This window comes from Zea mays, chromosome 8, assembly GCF_902167145.1.
Source record: "Zea mays cultivar B73 chromosome 8, Zm-B73-REFERENCE-NAM-5.0, whole genome shotgun sequence".
In the NCBI taxonomy this organism is placed as follows: domain Eukaryota; kingdom Viridiplantae; phylum Streptophyta; class Magnoliopsida; order Poales; family Poaceae; genus Zea; species Zea mays.
The window spans coordinates 23,101,175-23,113,411 of NC_050103.1; the positions used below are offsets into that span (position 1 = coordinate 23,101,175).

General features: G+C 53.4%; 2 protein-coding genes across 7 annotated transcripts; one reads left to right on the forward strand and one right to left on the reverse strand.

The window, feature by feature from the left end:
• The first annotated feature begins 4,615 nt into the window (after window positions 1–4,615).
• On the forward strand, window positions 4,616–9,738 carry LOC103634940 (Protein translocase subunit SECA2 chloroplastic). Of its 6 annotated transcripts, none has more exons than XM_008657518.4 (7): window positions 4,616–6,372; window positions 6,502–6,557; window positions 6,741–7,016; window positions 7,371–7,607; window positions 7,747–7,866; window positions 7,965–8,093; window positions 8,547–8,948. In XM_008657518.4, exons 1-7 carry the CDS (start codon window positions 4,746–4,748, stop codon window positions 8,565–8,567), a joined length of 2,466 nt encoding a protein of 821 aa, XP_008655740.1. In that variant the 5' UTR covers window positions 4,616–4,745; the 3' UTR covers window positions 8,568–8,948. The 6 variants fall into 6 exon arrangements, 2 of the variants coding, with proteins under 2 accessions (XP_008655740.1, XP_008655739.1); XR_004851906.1 differs by lacking the exon at window positions 8,547–8,948 and adding an exon at window positions 8,983–9,738 and having other exon boundaries at window positions 4,644–6,372; window positions 7,399–7,607; XR_004851907.1 differs by lacking the exon at window positions 8,547–8,948 and adding an exon at window positions 8,983–9,738 and having other exon boundaries at window positions 4,644–6,372; window positions 7,429–7,607.
• Window positions 9,739–10,503: 765 nt separating this feature from the next.
• On the reverse strand, window positions 10,504–11,812 carry LOC111589984 (uncharacterized). Its single transcript, XM_023300924.2, has one exon. It carries the CDS (start codon window positions 11,595–11,597, stop codon window positions 10,845–10,847), a length of 753 nt encoding a protein of 250 aa, XP_023156692.1. The 5' UTR covers window positions 11,598–11,812; the 3' UTR covers window positions 10,504–10,844.
• Window positions 11,813–12,237: the final 425 nt, after the last annotated feature.

The window sequence follows — 12,237 nt, forward strand, 5'->3', positions numbered from 1 at the left end:
TGACGGGTCCCTGATGATAGGGGCACGACTCCTTGAGCATCTTGTCGAAGAGATTGGTGCCTCCGGGAGGTTTCCAAGGGTTCTTGTACTCAGCAGCGGCGACAAGGTCCGCGTCGGCGGCGTCGCGTTTCGCTTGCGACTTCTTCTTGCCTTTCTTCTTGGTGCCACGCTGAGTGGACGCCTCGGGAACATCTTCCGGCTGGCGGCCCTGGGGCTGCTTGTCCTTCTAGAAGATGGCCTCAACCACATCCTGGCCAGAGGCGAACTTGGTGGCGATGTCCATCAGCTCGCTCGCCCTGGTGGGGGCCTTGCGACCCAGCTTGCTCACCAGGTCGCGACAGGTGGTGACGGCGAGGAACGCGCCGATGACATCCGAATCGGTGGCGTTGGGCAGCTCGGTGCGCTGCTTCGAGAATCGCCGGATGTAGTCCCGGAGAGACTCTCCCGGCTGCTGGCGGCAGCTTCGGAGATCCCAGGAGTTCCCAGGGCGCACGTACGTGCCCTGGAAGTTGCCGGCGAAGGCTTGGACCAGGTCGTCCCAGTTGGAGATCTGCCCCGGAGGCAGATGGTCCAGCCAGGCTCGAGCGGTGTCGGAGAGGAACAGGCGGAGGTTGCGGATGATGAGATTGTCATCTTCCGTTCCACCCAGCTGGCAGGCTAGTCGGTAGTCCGCGAGCCACAGTTCCGGCCTTGTCTCCCCCGAGTACTTTGTGATGGTAGTCGGGGTTCGGAACCGGGTCGGGAACAACGCTCGTCGTATGGCTCGGCTGAAAGCCTGCAGACCGGGTGGTTCGGGCGAGGGACTCCGATCCTCCCCGCTGTCGTAGCGTCCCCCACGCCTGGGGTGGTAGCCTCGGCGCACCCTCTCGTCGAGGTGGGCTCGATGGTTGCGGTGGTGGTGCTCGTTGCCGAGGCGACCCGGGGCCACAGGCGCTGTGTTGCGCGTGCGCCCAGTGTGGACCGAGGCTTCCCGCATGAATCGGGAAGTCGCGGCGCGATGCTCCGAGGGGTATCCCTGCCTTCGAGAGGCAGAGCTTTCGGCCCGTCGGACCGCGGCATCCTCCAGGAGATTCTTGAGCTCTCCCCGGATACGCCGCCCTTTGGTGGTTGATGGTTCCGGCATTGCGCAGAGAAGTATTGCTGCTGCGGCCAGGTTCTGGCCGACCCCACTGGAAGCCAGTGGCGGCCTTGCCCTGACGTCGTCGGCAATGCGGAGCTGGATGCCCTGGGGTAGATGACGCGCTTCTCTGGCCGGAGCTTGGCCTGCCCATTCCTGCCCGATGTTCCGGCGGAGCGGCTCAAGTGTTCCAGCTCCCTCGTTGAGCCTGGCCTGCATCCCGCGGATTTGCTCGAGCTGTGCGTCCTGACCCCCCGCAAGGACTAGGATCACAGCTAGCTCCCAAAGGATGTCAACGCGAGGCGCAGGCCTAGGGGATCACTGTTTTCCAGTATACCAAGATGGTTGCCTTCGTCGGGACCCCCTAGATCGACGTGGAAACATTCATGACTTGGGCCGCAGTCTCCGTCGCCGAAGCTGCGGCTACCGTCGGAACAAACGGAGAGGCAGTAGTCGCATGCGGTCATGAAGTCCCGCATGGCACTGGGGTTACCGAGCCCAGAGAAATCCCAACCAAAGTCGGGCTCGTCTTCTTCCTCGGAACCCGAGGGTCCGTAGGTCGAGACGGCCGTCAGCCGGTCCTAGGGTGACCGCATATGATACCCTGGAGGGTTGGTGCATGCCTCTATGAAGGCTTCCACCGAAGCGGGGTCGCTTGGTGGGTAGAGGCTGAATCCAAAAGGCACGAGATGGGAATCGGTCGGTACCTCTTGGTCGACAGGCGGTGACGAAGTCACGTCAGGGGCGGACTGCACCGTCGTCTCAGGTACGAGGGTGACGCCCAGCAAGTCCTTCGCAAGCGTGCTGGCGTCGTCCGCCCGCTTGGAGTTGGTGTGTTGCAGGGAAACGACGCTCGTCTTCGTCTCAGACGCGAGGTCGACGCCCGACGTGTCCCCCGTCGGGGCACCGGCGTCATCGACTCGCTCGACAGCCGACGAGGTGCCGCCTCCTGCTTGGCCACGGTTGCCCCGCCTCCTCCTCCGTCGGCGGGGGAGGTGACGGGACAAACTCGGATGTTGTTCTTCCGCCACGTGGGGAAGACGTCGTTGATTCCGCCGCCGGCGTGCGGGCTGTCGGCCGCCATTGTCGCTGTCGCGCGGCGGAGGAAGGAGTATCATGTCGTAGCTGCCGTCGAGGGACATGAACTCAAGACTCCCGAAACGGAGCACCATCCTGGGTTGGAAAGGTTGCTGGAGACTACCCATCCGGAGCTTGACGGGAAGCTGTTCGTCAACACGCAGCAGGCCCCTACCTGGCGCGCCAACTGTCGGCGTTTCGACCCTGGGGGGTCCCTGGACCGACGAGTAAATTGTCGCCGCGTGTCCCAGCCCAGATGGGTCGGCGCGAGACGGAGCACGAAGGGGGGAAAAAGGAGGGAGACAGGCAAAAGGGGAAACCCGCGGCCTTCGTGTTGTCCTGCGCCTAGGTCGGGTGCGCTTGCAGTAGCGGGTTACAAGCATTCGCGTGGGAGGGAGCGAGGGACTTTGCGCGTCGTCCCGTCCTCCCGCGCGACCAACCTTTCCGTAAGAGAGCCCTGGACCTTCCTTTTATAGGCATAAGGAGAGGGTCCAGGTGTACAATGGGGGGTGTAGAGGTGTGCTAACGTGTCTAGCAGAGAGGAGCTAGCTCCCTAAGTACATGCCGTCGTGGCAGCCGGAGAGGTCTTGGCACCCTGTTCATGTGATGTCGTGGCCGTCAGAGGAGCGCTGGAGCCTTGCGGAAGGACAACTGTCGGGGCTGTCGAGTCCTTGCTGACGTCTCCTTGCTTCTGTAAGGGGCTGAGAGCCGCCGTCGTCATGGAGCACGCGGGGCGCCATCATTATTTGTTTACCGGGGCGAGCCAGATGGGACGTCGGTCTTGTTCCCCGTAGCCTGAGCTAGCTAGGGGTAGGGTAATGATGGCCCCCCCTGTGACGTGGTCGGTCCGAGCCCTGGGTCGGAGGCTCCTCCGAGGTCGAGGTCGAGTCCGAGCCCCGGGTCGGGCGAGGCGGAGACCGTCGTCCGAGGCCAAGGCTGGGTCCGAGCCCTGGGGTCGGGCGAGGCGGAGTTCGTCGTCTTCTGGGGCCGAGCCCGAGTCCGAGCCCTGGGGTCAGGCGAGGCGGAGATCGTCGTCCGAGGCCAAGGCTGGGTCCGAGCCCTGGGGTCGGGCGAGGCGGAGTTCGCCGTCTTCCGGGGCCGAGCCCGAGTCCGAGCCCTGGGGTTGGGCGAGGCGGAGTTCGTCGTCTTCCGGGGTCGAGCCCGAGTCCGAGCCCTGGGGTCGGGCGAGGCGGAGTTCGTCGTCTTCCGGAGCCGAGGCCGAGTCCGAGCCCTGGGGTCGGGCGAGGCGGAGTTCGTCGTCTTTCGGGGCCGAGGCCGAGTCTGAGCCCTAGGGTCGGGCGAGGCGGAGTTCGTCGTCTTCCGGAGCCGAGCCCGAGTCCGAGCCCTGGGGTCGGGCGAGGCGGAGTTTCCTATGGCGCCTGAGGCCGGACTTGGCTGCTGTCAGCCTCACTCTATCGAGTGGCACAGCAGTCGGAGCGACACAGGCGGCGCTGTCTTCTTGTCAGGCCGGTTAGTGGAGCGGCGAAGTGACTGCGGTCACTTTGGCTCTGTCGACTGAAGAGCGCGCGTCAGGATAAGGTGTGAGGCGATCCTCGCATTAAATGCTCCTGCGATACGGTCGGTCGGTGTGGCGATCTGGCCAAGGTTGCTTCTCGGCGAAGACTGGGCCTCGGGCGAGCCGAAGGTGTGTCCGTTGCTTGAGGGGGCCCTCGGGCGAGACGTGAATCCTCCGGGGTCGGCTGCCCTTGCCCGAGGCTGGGCTCGGGCGAGGCGAGATCGTGTCCCTTGAGTGGACCGAGCCTTGACTTAATCGCACCCATCAGGCCTTTTCAGCTTTGTGCTGATGGGGGTTACCAGCTGAGATTAGGAGTCTTGGGGATACCCCTAATTATGGTCCCCGACACAACTCAAATATTATTCCTTCATTCAATTCTTGTGTGGTCTTTTGTGTTTTTTGTGAATTCTATTATATACCAGTATATATGTATTTTCTGTGATCTTCGGGCCAGCCCCGGTCCTGTACTGATGGGCTGTCAGGGCCAATGGTATGACATGACCCGCTCGAGTACCCACCGGGCCATGCCTTTTGGTCGAGAGATCCCGTGTCGCACCTGGCACGCTCTGAATAGGCCGGTGAGCGCATGCCCATGCCAGACTGGACGTCACGTTTGGACATCTAGAAGAGGTTAAAACCAAACTTTTTTATTTTTACGAACTCCTTCCATCATAATTTATAAATTCGTTTTACTTTTTCCTAAGTTTGATTGGTTCGATTTATTCATTTTTAAAAAAAATAAAAAATTGAAGCCATACTTAAAAGCATATTATATGTTAGACGATATGATAATAAAAATAAATAATAATTATGATTTTTTAATAAATCAAGTTAATTAAATTTAGAATAACGGGACTACGGGAGTGTGCAGCATGCACACCGGAACGGAAAGTCTTTGTTTGGCTGCTGTTCGTTGGTCAACAAAAAACAGTAGAAATGTTCTCCGCAACTCCGAATACACCTTGCTAATATCTACCCGCCGGCCGCAGGCCGCCGCCCGGCTTCCAGTCTCGCCGATTCGAGGAGACGACGACCATGCCAACCACAGCGCCACCGGTGGATGCAGAACCTCCCGAGTGCCCGGTGTGCCTCTCCCCATTCGACGCGGCCTCCGTTGTGCCGCGCGTCCTCCCGTGCGGCCACTCCCTCTGCGGGTCTTGCATCGCGGCCCTCCCGCCCGCCTCCGCGGCCGCAGGCGCCTCCTCCCTCCGCTGCCCTCTCTGCTCCCAGTGCGTCCCCTACGCCCGCGCGCTCGGCCCCTCCTCCCTCCCCAAAAACCTCGCCCTCCTCACTCTTCTCCCCTCCCCATCGCATGCTCTCAGCGCCGCCACCCTCGTCACAGCGCCGCTTCCCCACCCCCATCCGCTCCACGCCGCCCACTCGCGCCTCCTTTCGCGCTTCCGCCATGCCGTCCTCCCCGAGTCCGCCTCCCCGCTCGGTTCCGAGCCAAGCCCCGTCCACCTCGCGTTCGGATCCCTCGGCTCCGACCTCGGCGCGCCCTGGTTCTGCGCGCGGGGCCGCCCCGTGAGCCTCCTCCCGATCGAGACCCAACCAGTCCCCCCGACGAAGCAGGAAGCCGAATTCTACCGGCCCAGCCACGCGACGCGGGTCCTCGCCGCGGTCGACGCGCTCAGCGACGCGACCAAGGAGGAGCTGGCCGGTCTGATCGCCTCTTCCGCGAGGCTAGCACGGATGGTGAGCAGGCTCTACGGTGTCTGGATGTCCCCTCACGCGCCGCCACTATGGATGGTCTCTGAACGGCACCCACGTACGGTTTCCCAATTGTTGGAGGAGGAGATTATCAATAGAGAGGAGACGGTGGTGCGGGCCGGATTCCTTGTAATGGAGGCATGTGAAGTGATCATGGGGTTGCACAGCGAGGGGCTGGTGCTGGGGTGCCTCGGGCTGGACTGCTTCTGCCTCGATCGTTTTGGGCACTGCATGCTTGATTTGAATCAGGCGTTGGCCTTGTGCCGGGGAGTCCAAGCTGGGGCTAGCTCGAACAGTGTTCGAGCTTTCATCGCTCCAGAGGTGGCGGCAGTGCTAGGTGACACGTTGCGGACGGAGGGTCGTGATTTTGATGGTTTGGTTGGCTGTACCTCGGATATCTGGTCGTTGGGTTGTGTGTTCGTGGCACTTCTTACTAGGGATGAACAGCTTGTGCCTGTGGCAGGTTGGAACTCTGAAGGACTGTATGATGATTGGGAGAAGGAAGTGGTTACAAGGCTTGATGCCACATTGCTTGGTACTATACTTGAACCATTGGCTGCAGTTATAGCATCGTGCTTGAGATATGATCCAAAATCCCGTCCAGAGATTGCTGATGTTTGGAAATGTATTAGAGGCTTGTTGACAAAATTTGGTGATGTTACTTTAGCTCCTGATGATGATGTTGCAGCTCAGAAGAGTTTTAGATGTTTACTCCTTGGGGAGTTATCCTCCATGTTTGTTGATTCTGGTGCTGTTGAGTCAGATGATAAAACACAACTGTCTCGAGGAGCTGATGGCAACAGTTCGAATCAGGATCATGGAAGTAATGATGGTTTCTTAAACAATAGCGGAAATGATTTGTCAGGAATCGATGGTCCACAGTCTGTCGGAGTGTTTAAATCATCAACACTGCTTGCCCACCGTGATTGTGTAACAGGATTAGCTGTTGGAGGTAAAAATCCAACACTGCTAATAGATATATCTAAAACATTTGCTATTTTGTTTGTCATTTTCTTGTGTTCAGAGGGTTTTGTAATGCTGGCTCAAGAACTGCCTATTTTCATTCTTTCTTTCACTGCAGGTGGGTTCTTGTTTAGCTCTTCTTATGATAAAACTATCAATGTGTGGTCACTGCAGGTACGAACCTGTTACTATTCTCTCTGGATAATTTTTTAATTGGTCATCATTCTTGAAATAAGACAAATTTCTCCTGCCATGAGAAATCACAGTACACATTCATAATTATATTTCAATTCACTTCATTTCCTAGTTTTAATGTGGCTTCTCTTGATATTTTTATTGGTTTTATTTGTTCCATAGGACTTCTCTCATGTGCATTGTTTGAAGGGTCATGAACACAAAATCACAGCAATAGTTGTTGTTGACAATGATAGCCATTCTCTTTGTATAAGTGGAGACAGTGGCAGCGGAATTTTTGTCTGGCGTGTGGATTCTACTCTGAAGGAAGAACCTTTGAATAAATGGTATGAACATAACGATTGGCTCTATCGAGGGGTTAACTGCTTGGCTGTCTCTGGAACTGGTTATCTTTACACTGGTAGCAGAGACAAAACTATCAAGGCTTGGTCACTAGAGGTACTAATGTTTGCTTCATTAATGCTTTGTACTAGAATGTGTTTTCATATGAATGCTCTTTTTACCTTGGATCATTGAGTTTTTATATCTAATACTCCATCTGTTCTAAATTATAAGACACTTTGGATTTTTCAGATACATTGCTTTTACTGTGCATCTAGACATAGTATATATCTAAGTGCATAGCAAAAGCTATGGATCTAACAAAAAGGCAAAATGTCTTATAATTTGGAATGGAGGGAGTAAATAACAGCTATCCCCATTTTGGTTTTCATATTTTTTAATGAGTTTGTTGTCAATTCAACATAATTCAACCATGTTCTGTGAAGTTAATTCACTATGCTACTTTGGCAGGATTATTCACTTCGCTGCACTATGACAGGTCATAAATCAACTGTGTCTTGCCTTGCAGTGGCCAGTGGTATTCTTTACAGTGGAAGTTGGGATGGTACCATTCGTTTATGGTGGCTCACTGATCATACACCATTGTCTGTCCTGGAAGATGATGCAGCAGGAAGCATAGCCCCTGTATTGTCGATTTCAGCAGGAACCAATTTTGTTGCCTCGTCATATGAGAATGGCTATTTTAAGGTTGATCTAAACCTGAATCATGAACCTTAGACTTTGCTATCCCAATTCCCAAAGTGTTTGGCATACTCTTTTCCCCTAAATCCTGATGACATTCTTTTCTAAAATTTTAAGTGTTCTGGTTCCCTCTTCCTGAAACCAGGTCTGGAAGAACGATGTGCTTGTCAAATCAGAAAAGCTTCAAAATGGTGCTGTTTATGCAGTTAAATTGAGTGGCAAATGGCTCTATACTGGTGGATGGGATAAAGTCATAAACATCCAGGTATGTTACTTGCTTTGTTGATCTATAGTCTTCCATGAAAAGGTCCTGCTTAGATCTAACTGGTACTTTGGTTTCTTTCCCTTCTGTTAACTCCATAGGAGTTGTTGGATGATGAGTCAGAGGTAGAACTCCGAGACGTCGCTTCCATTACTTGCGACTCAATTATAACTTCGATACTGCCCTGGGATGAAAGGCTGATAGTTGGACTATCCAACAGGGAAATAAAGGTAAGAACTATTGCTCTTTGCTCATGTATCTGTTAGTTATAGCATTTTTCACTTTAGCAAAGCCTGTAGGCAGAGCTGTGCATATTACATGCTTTTCTAACTTATGGTTCTATTTGTTTATTTTCGTCACTTTGTGTATAATCATCAATTCTGCTATGATATTTTGCATCGTGATAGTTAATATTTTTTGCTCCCTTGTCCTATATGGGGAAATACTGAAATAGTACCTTCTTGTATGGTCCTCATCCGCAGAGTTTGGTTTGTAGACTGTATGCTCAATCATACCCTTGCCAATTCTGCCTGCCCAAAATACATGTTTTGCCTTGTCAATAATCCTGTGCGTTTCTTTTTGTGATGCAAGAAATAGTCTACTAAATGGACATTACTCTCTTTTTTTAAGAAGCGTCGTTACACTTAAACCACTATAAATTGTATATTTTCATATTTCACCAGGTTTACTACAAGGCATCATGACTCTTTGCTTCAACCCCATGTATACATTGTGAATAGTTCAGTATACAGTAAACGTGAGATAGAGGATTGGAATCCCCAGGACTAGAATACATCAAAAGTACAATCCGTGTTTTTTTCTTTAAACAACAGGGGCGTTCGTGTCCCCTCCTTTTTTTTATATTTTCTACAAAGGGATAGTATACAAGGGGCCTGTTTGGTTCAGCTTTTTTCTGACCAGCTTTTCTGAAAATCTGGCTGTGGGGAGAATCTGGCTGTGGGAGAGAATCTGGGTATCATTACGATTACCTGTGGAGGAAGATAAAGTTGTTCATAGGCGCAGTATCTAAAAAGTGACGTATTCCTACTATTACAACGACTCAACCGATTATGTGTTTATATTGATTTTGGATGGTTTTTGCCCCAACGAATTTTGTAGAAGCTGGCTGAAAAGCTGAGCGTTTGGCAGTCCGCAGCAGCTTTTGGTGGCCAGAAGCTGTCAGAAGCCGAAACAAACAGGGCCTAGGTGTCGCAATGGCCCTAGGCCAAAAACAAACTCTGTTTTCGTGGGAACTGGTGCCTTGAAGACTCTCCGTTTGAAGCATCGATGTGTAAGACTCTCTTCAACGGTGGACGCTAGCGCCCCCTCCCCTCTCTGTGACGGCTACAGGCCTCCCTCTACCGCTCCCTCTACCGCTACAACGGTGCCCCCTAGCACTGCTACAGTGCTAGCGGCTGGTGGGTGCGCACCCTACATCAAGGGATACCACAAGGGCTCCCCTTGTCTCGGTTTGTGTGTACAAAAGTATTTATTAGTTGGGAAAAAATTGATAATAGATGGTGAATAGGTATGGAAAATAGTATTTTATGATTATAGTGGAGTATAGGGGAAGTATTTAGGGGGAACCGCTGTACAGGGTGGAGATATAGGGGGAAGAGAATACTGACGTGGCAGTGGGATATAGGGGGAGAAATTTAGGGTTAACCGCTGAAGACAGTCTAAAGCCTATGCCAGAGGCGTCTCCTAGAAGGAGAGTACCAACATCTTGCTGCAGCCGCATACTCGCATACAAATTACCAAAGTAGTTGTAGCAGTAGCAGACTAGGACTCTGTTTATGGTACTGGTAACTTGGTTGTGGTAATTATTTGAGTATCTGTGTGATTAACAATATACAAAACATATATGCAGCTCCAGTCTTTTACCCACTACTAATTTTGCATACGTTGACGTACCTAAAGCTGGGGCCAGTGAACTGAACGAACAACGCAACGACCGACCCATCCGCACCTGAATATACGTTGCACGCATTACGTGCGTGCGTACTTGTGGATATATATGATGATGGATCATGCATCTACGCAGATATATACGGAGTATATTCTCCTCTTATACGTATATATAAAAAAGAATAGAATGCCCGAGGAAATGTTGCCAAATCGTGTACCAAAGAGATTGTTGGCACACAGTACAGTCCCTTTTGAGAGGATAGCGAATCAAAAGGTAATTAAAGAGAAAAAAAATGTAACGCTCAATATATTCGGGTATCCAGCGATCCTCGATGTAACGACATTATGTAGGATGCGACATGACCGATCGCCGACCGGAGTCGCATACTCGTCTCTGCATACGACACCAACATACGCTATTAAGAGAGTGAATTAATCTCATAGTTTAAAAAAACGGGCATGTTCCACCGTAATAAACACAAGCATTTCAGCTAAACTTCGGCACGCATGGATATATATGGCCTCTTGGCCTACAGCAGAAAGGTGCATATATACATGCTCTTCGGTGTCTCGTGTCTATAGTACGCTTTTCGCATCGGATGTATGACGATGATGCATCGAGATCTCTCTCTCTCTGTCTCTATTTATATTTTTATATATATATATATATATATATATATATATATATATATATATATATATATATATATATATATAAAGAAATATGTTGACTGAAATGCTGAGAATGAAGTTATAGCATTTCATCTCATATATACATATGAAAGACAGATCGATATAGATATGAGGCAGCTACCCAGCCTTGCTTGTTCTCGTCTCCTCACCGACCGACCCTATCTTATACTCGAGATCGATTATCACGGACGAGGAAAGTAAAGTAAAATTACACATGCAGGCAGTAAAACAGATCGGGCCCGCATGACAGTAGCAGGAGTATATATTATTTTATTTATAGGCCCCCGTGCTCCGCGGTCCGCGCCCATAGCCATATGCATGCAATGCACGCTGTAGCCATGCGGGCGGCGCGGCGTCCCGCGTCCGTGCTGGATGGACAGCTAGCGGCGCGCGCGGTTGTCAGGCGTGGCGTCGGCCTGCTGTAGGCGGAGAGTCTCGTAGAACTTGGTGATGAAGGCGTCGAACGTGGAGTCGGCGCGGGCGTCCAGACCCTCGGGCGGGTCGAGCGGGAAGGGCGAGTCGGTGACGCGCAGGCGGCGGGCTCCGGCGGGGCTGCGCCCGAGGCTAAGCGCCAGCATGGGCGAGGGCGTGGCTCCGGCGGCGGCCGCCAACGGCGACGGGTGAACGGCGACGTCGTCGGCGGCATCATGCATCGTCTCGAGCGCGCGCGCCACCTGGGCCAGGACGAGCCCGTCGTCGCCGCACCCGTTGGCTGCGGAGGCGCCGCGGCGGCCGCGGATCCTGAAGGGGAGCAACGCGCGTCCGAGGCCACCGGCGGCGGCCGGACGTGCGACGCCGCCGCCATTGTTATTGCCGGAGGAGCATGACGGCGCGGCGGTGCAGGAGTTGAACGACTGCACGTCGACCTGGGGCTGGGGGTCGGACGGGAGCGAGAGGCCCGCGGCGGCGGTGGGGGGCGCGCGGGAGGGCGGACGCGGCACGACCATGTGGTGGTGGTGCTGGTGGTGTGAGGCGGCGGTGAGGAGGTCGCGGAGCGCCTTGCCCGCGAGCTTGCCCCGGCCGAGCAGGAGGTGGAGGTCCATCATGAGACGCTTGCGGCACAGGCCACGTCGCATCATGTGGTAGACGGCATGGAGCACGGTCATGAGGCGTTTGCCGAGCCCCGGCTCCATATGCTGCCGCCGCCCCCGGCCGGCGCGCGGAGCACTACCGTGGCTTGCTTTTGCTTCACTTGCGCTTAGAGAGAGAGAGAGAGAGAAGCTAAGGCTGTTGGGTGTGGGTGGTGTACATGGGATGGGATGGAAATCACGGAATGGAACGAATGGGACGAGGAGGTCGGGGGAGTATTTGAAGGCGGAACTGAAGCCCCACTAGCACTGGCAGAGGGGACTTAACAATTAAGGAAAGGTGGAAAGGGGGGCCGGACCGGATGAGCGACGTCGAGGGCTTTTGCTGGTGCGCCGGCCGGTTCGGGTTCGGCAGGGGCTTTTGAATTTTGATGGTGGTGGCTTGCGTTGCGTCGCAGCAGCAGCCGGCCGGATCGACAAGAAGGTTTTGGTTTCCCGTGTGTGTCGTCTCTGTACGTAGGTAAGTTTTGAGAGAAACAGCTGGTCGAAATTTATAAAGTGGCCAAAGCAAGCAGCTTTCTTCCTTCTCGATCTTAGTGGCTACGTACGAATGAAAGGAAGTGGAGGAGGAGGGCGCGGGCAAGTTTTTTTTTTTTAGTTTTTGGTCGGTTGATCTATCTTACCAACCAGGATAAAAGAGTCTCCGGTGTGTATAAAATTTAAATCTCGAGCTAAATGTACATAT

Excerpts from the sequence above, each read along its gene's own strand:
- LOC111589984 (XM_023300924.2), bottom strand. The coding sequence starts at position 11,597 with ATGGAGCCGGGGCTCGGCAAACGCCTCATGACCGTGCTCCATGCCGTC.
- LOC103634940 (XM_008657517.3), top strand. The coding sequence starts at position 4,746 with ATGCCAACCACAGCGCCACCGGTGGATGCAGAACCTCCCGAGTGCCCG. Across the intron at positions 7,017-7,370 it reads TCAAGGCTTGGTCACTAGAG|GATTATTCACTTCGCTGCAC; the intron begins GTACTAATGTTT and ends CTACTTTGGCAG. Across the intron at positions 8,094-8,982 it reads TATCCAACAGGGAAATAAAG|AAGCTGGCTGAAAAGCTGAG; the intron begins GTAAGAACTATT and ends CGAATTTTGTAG.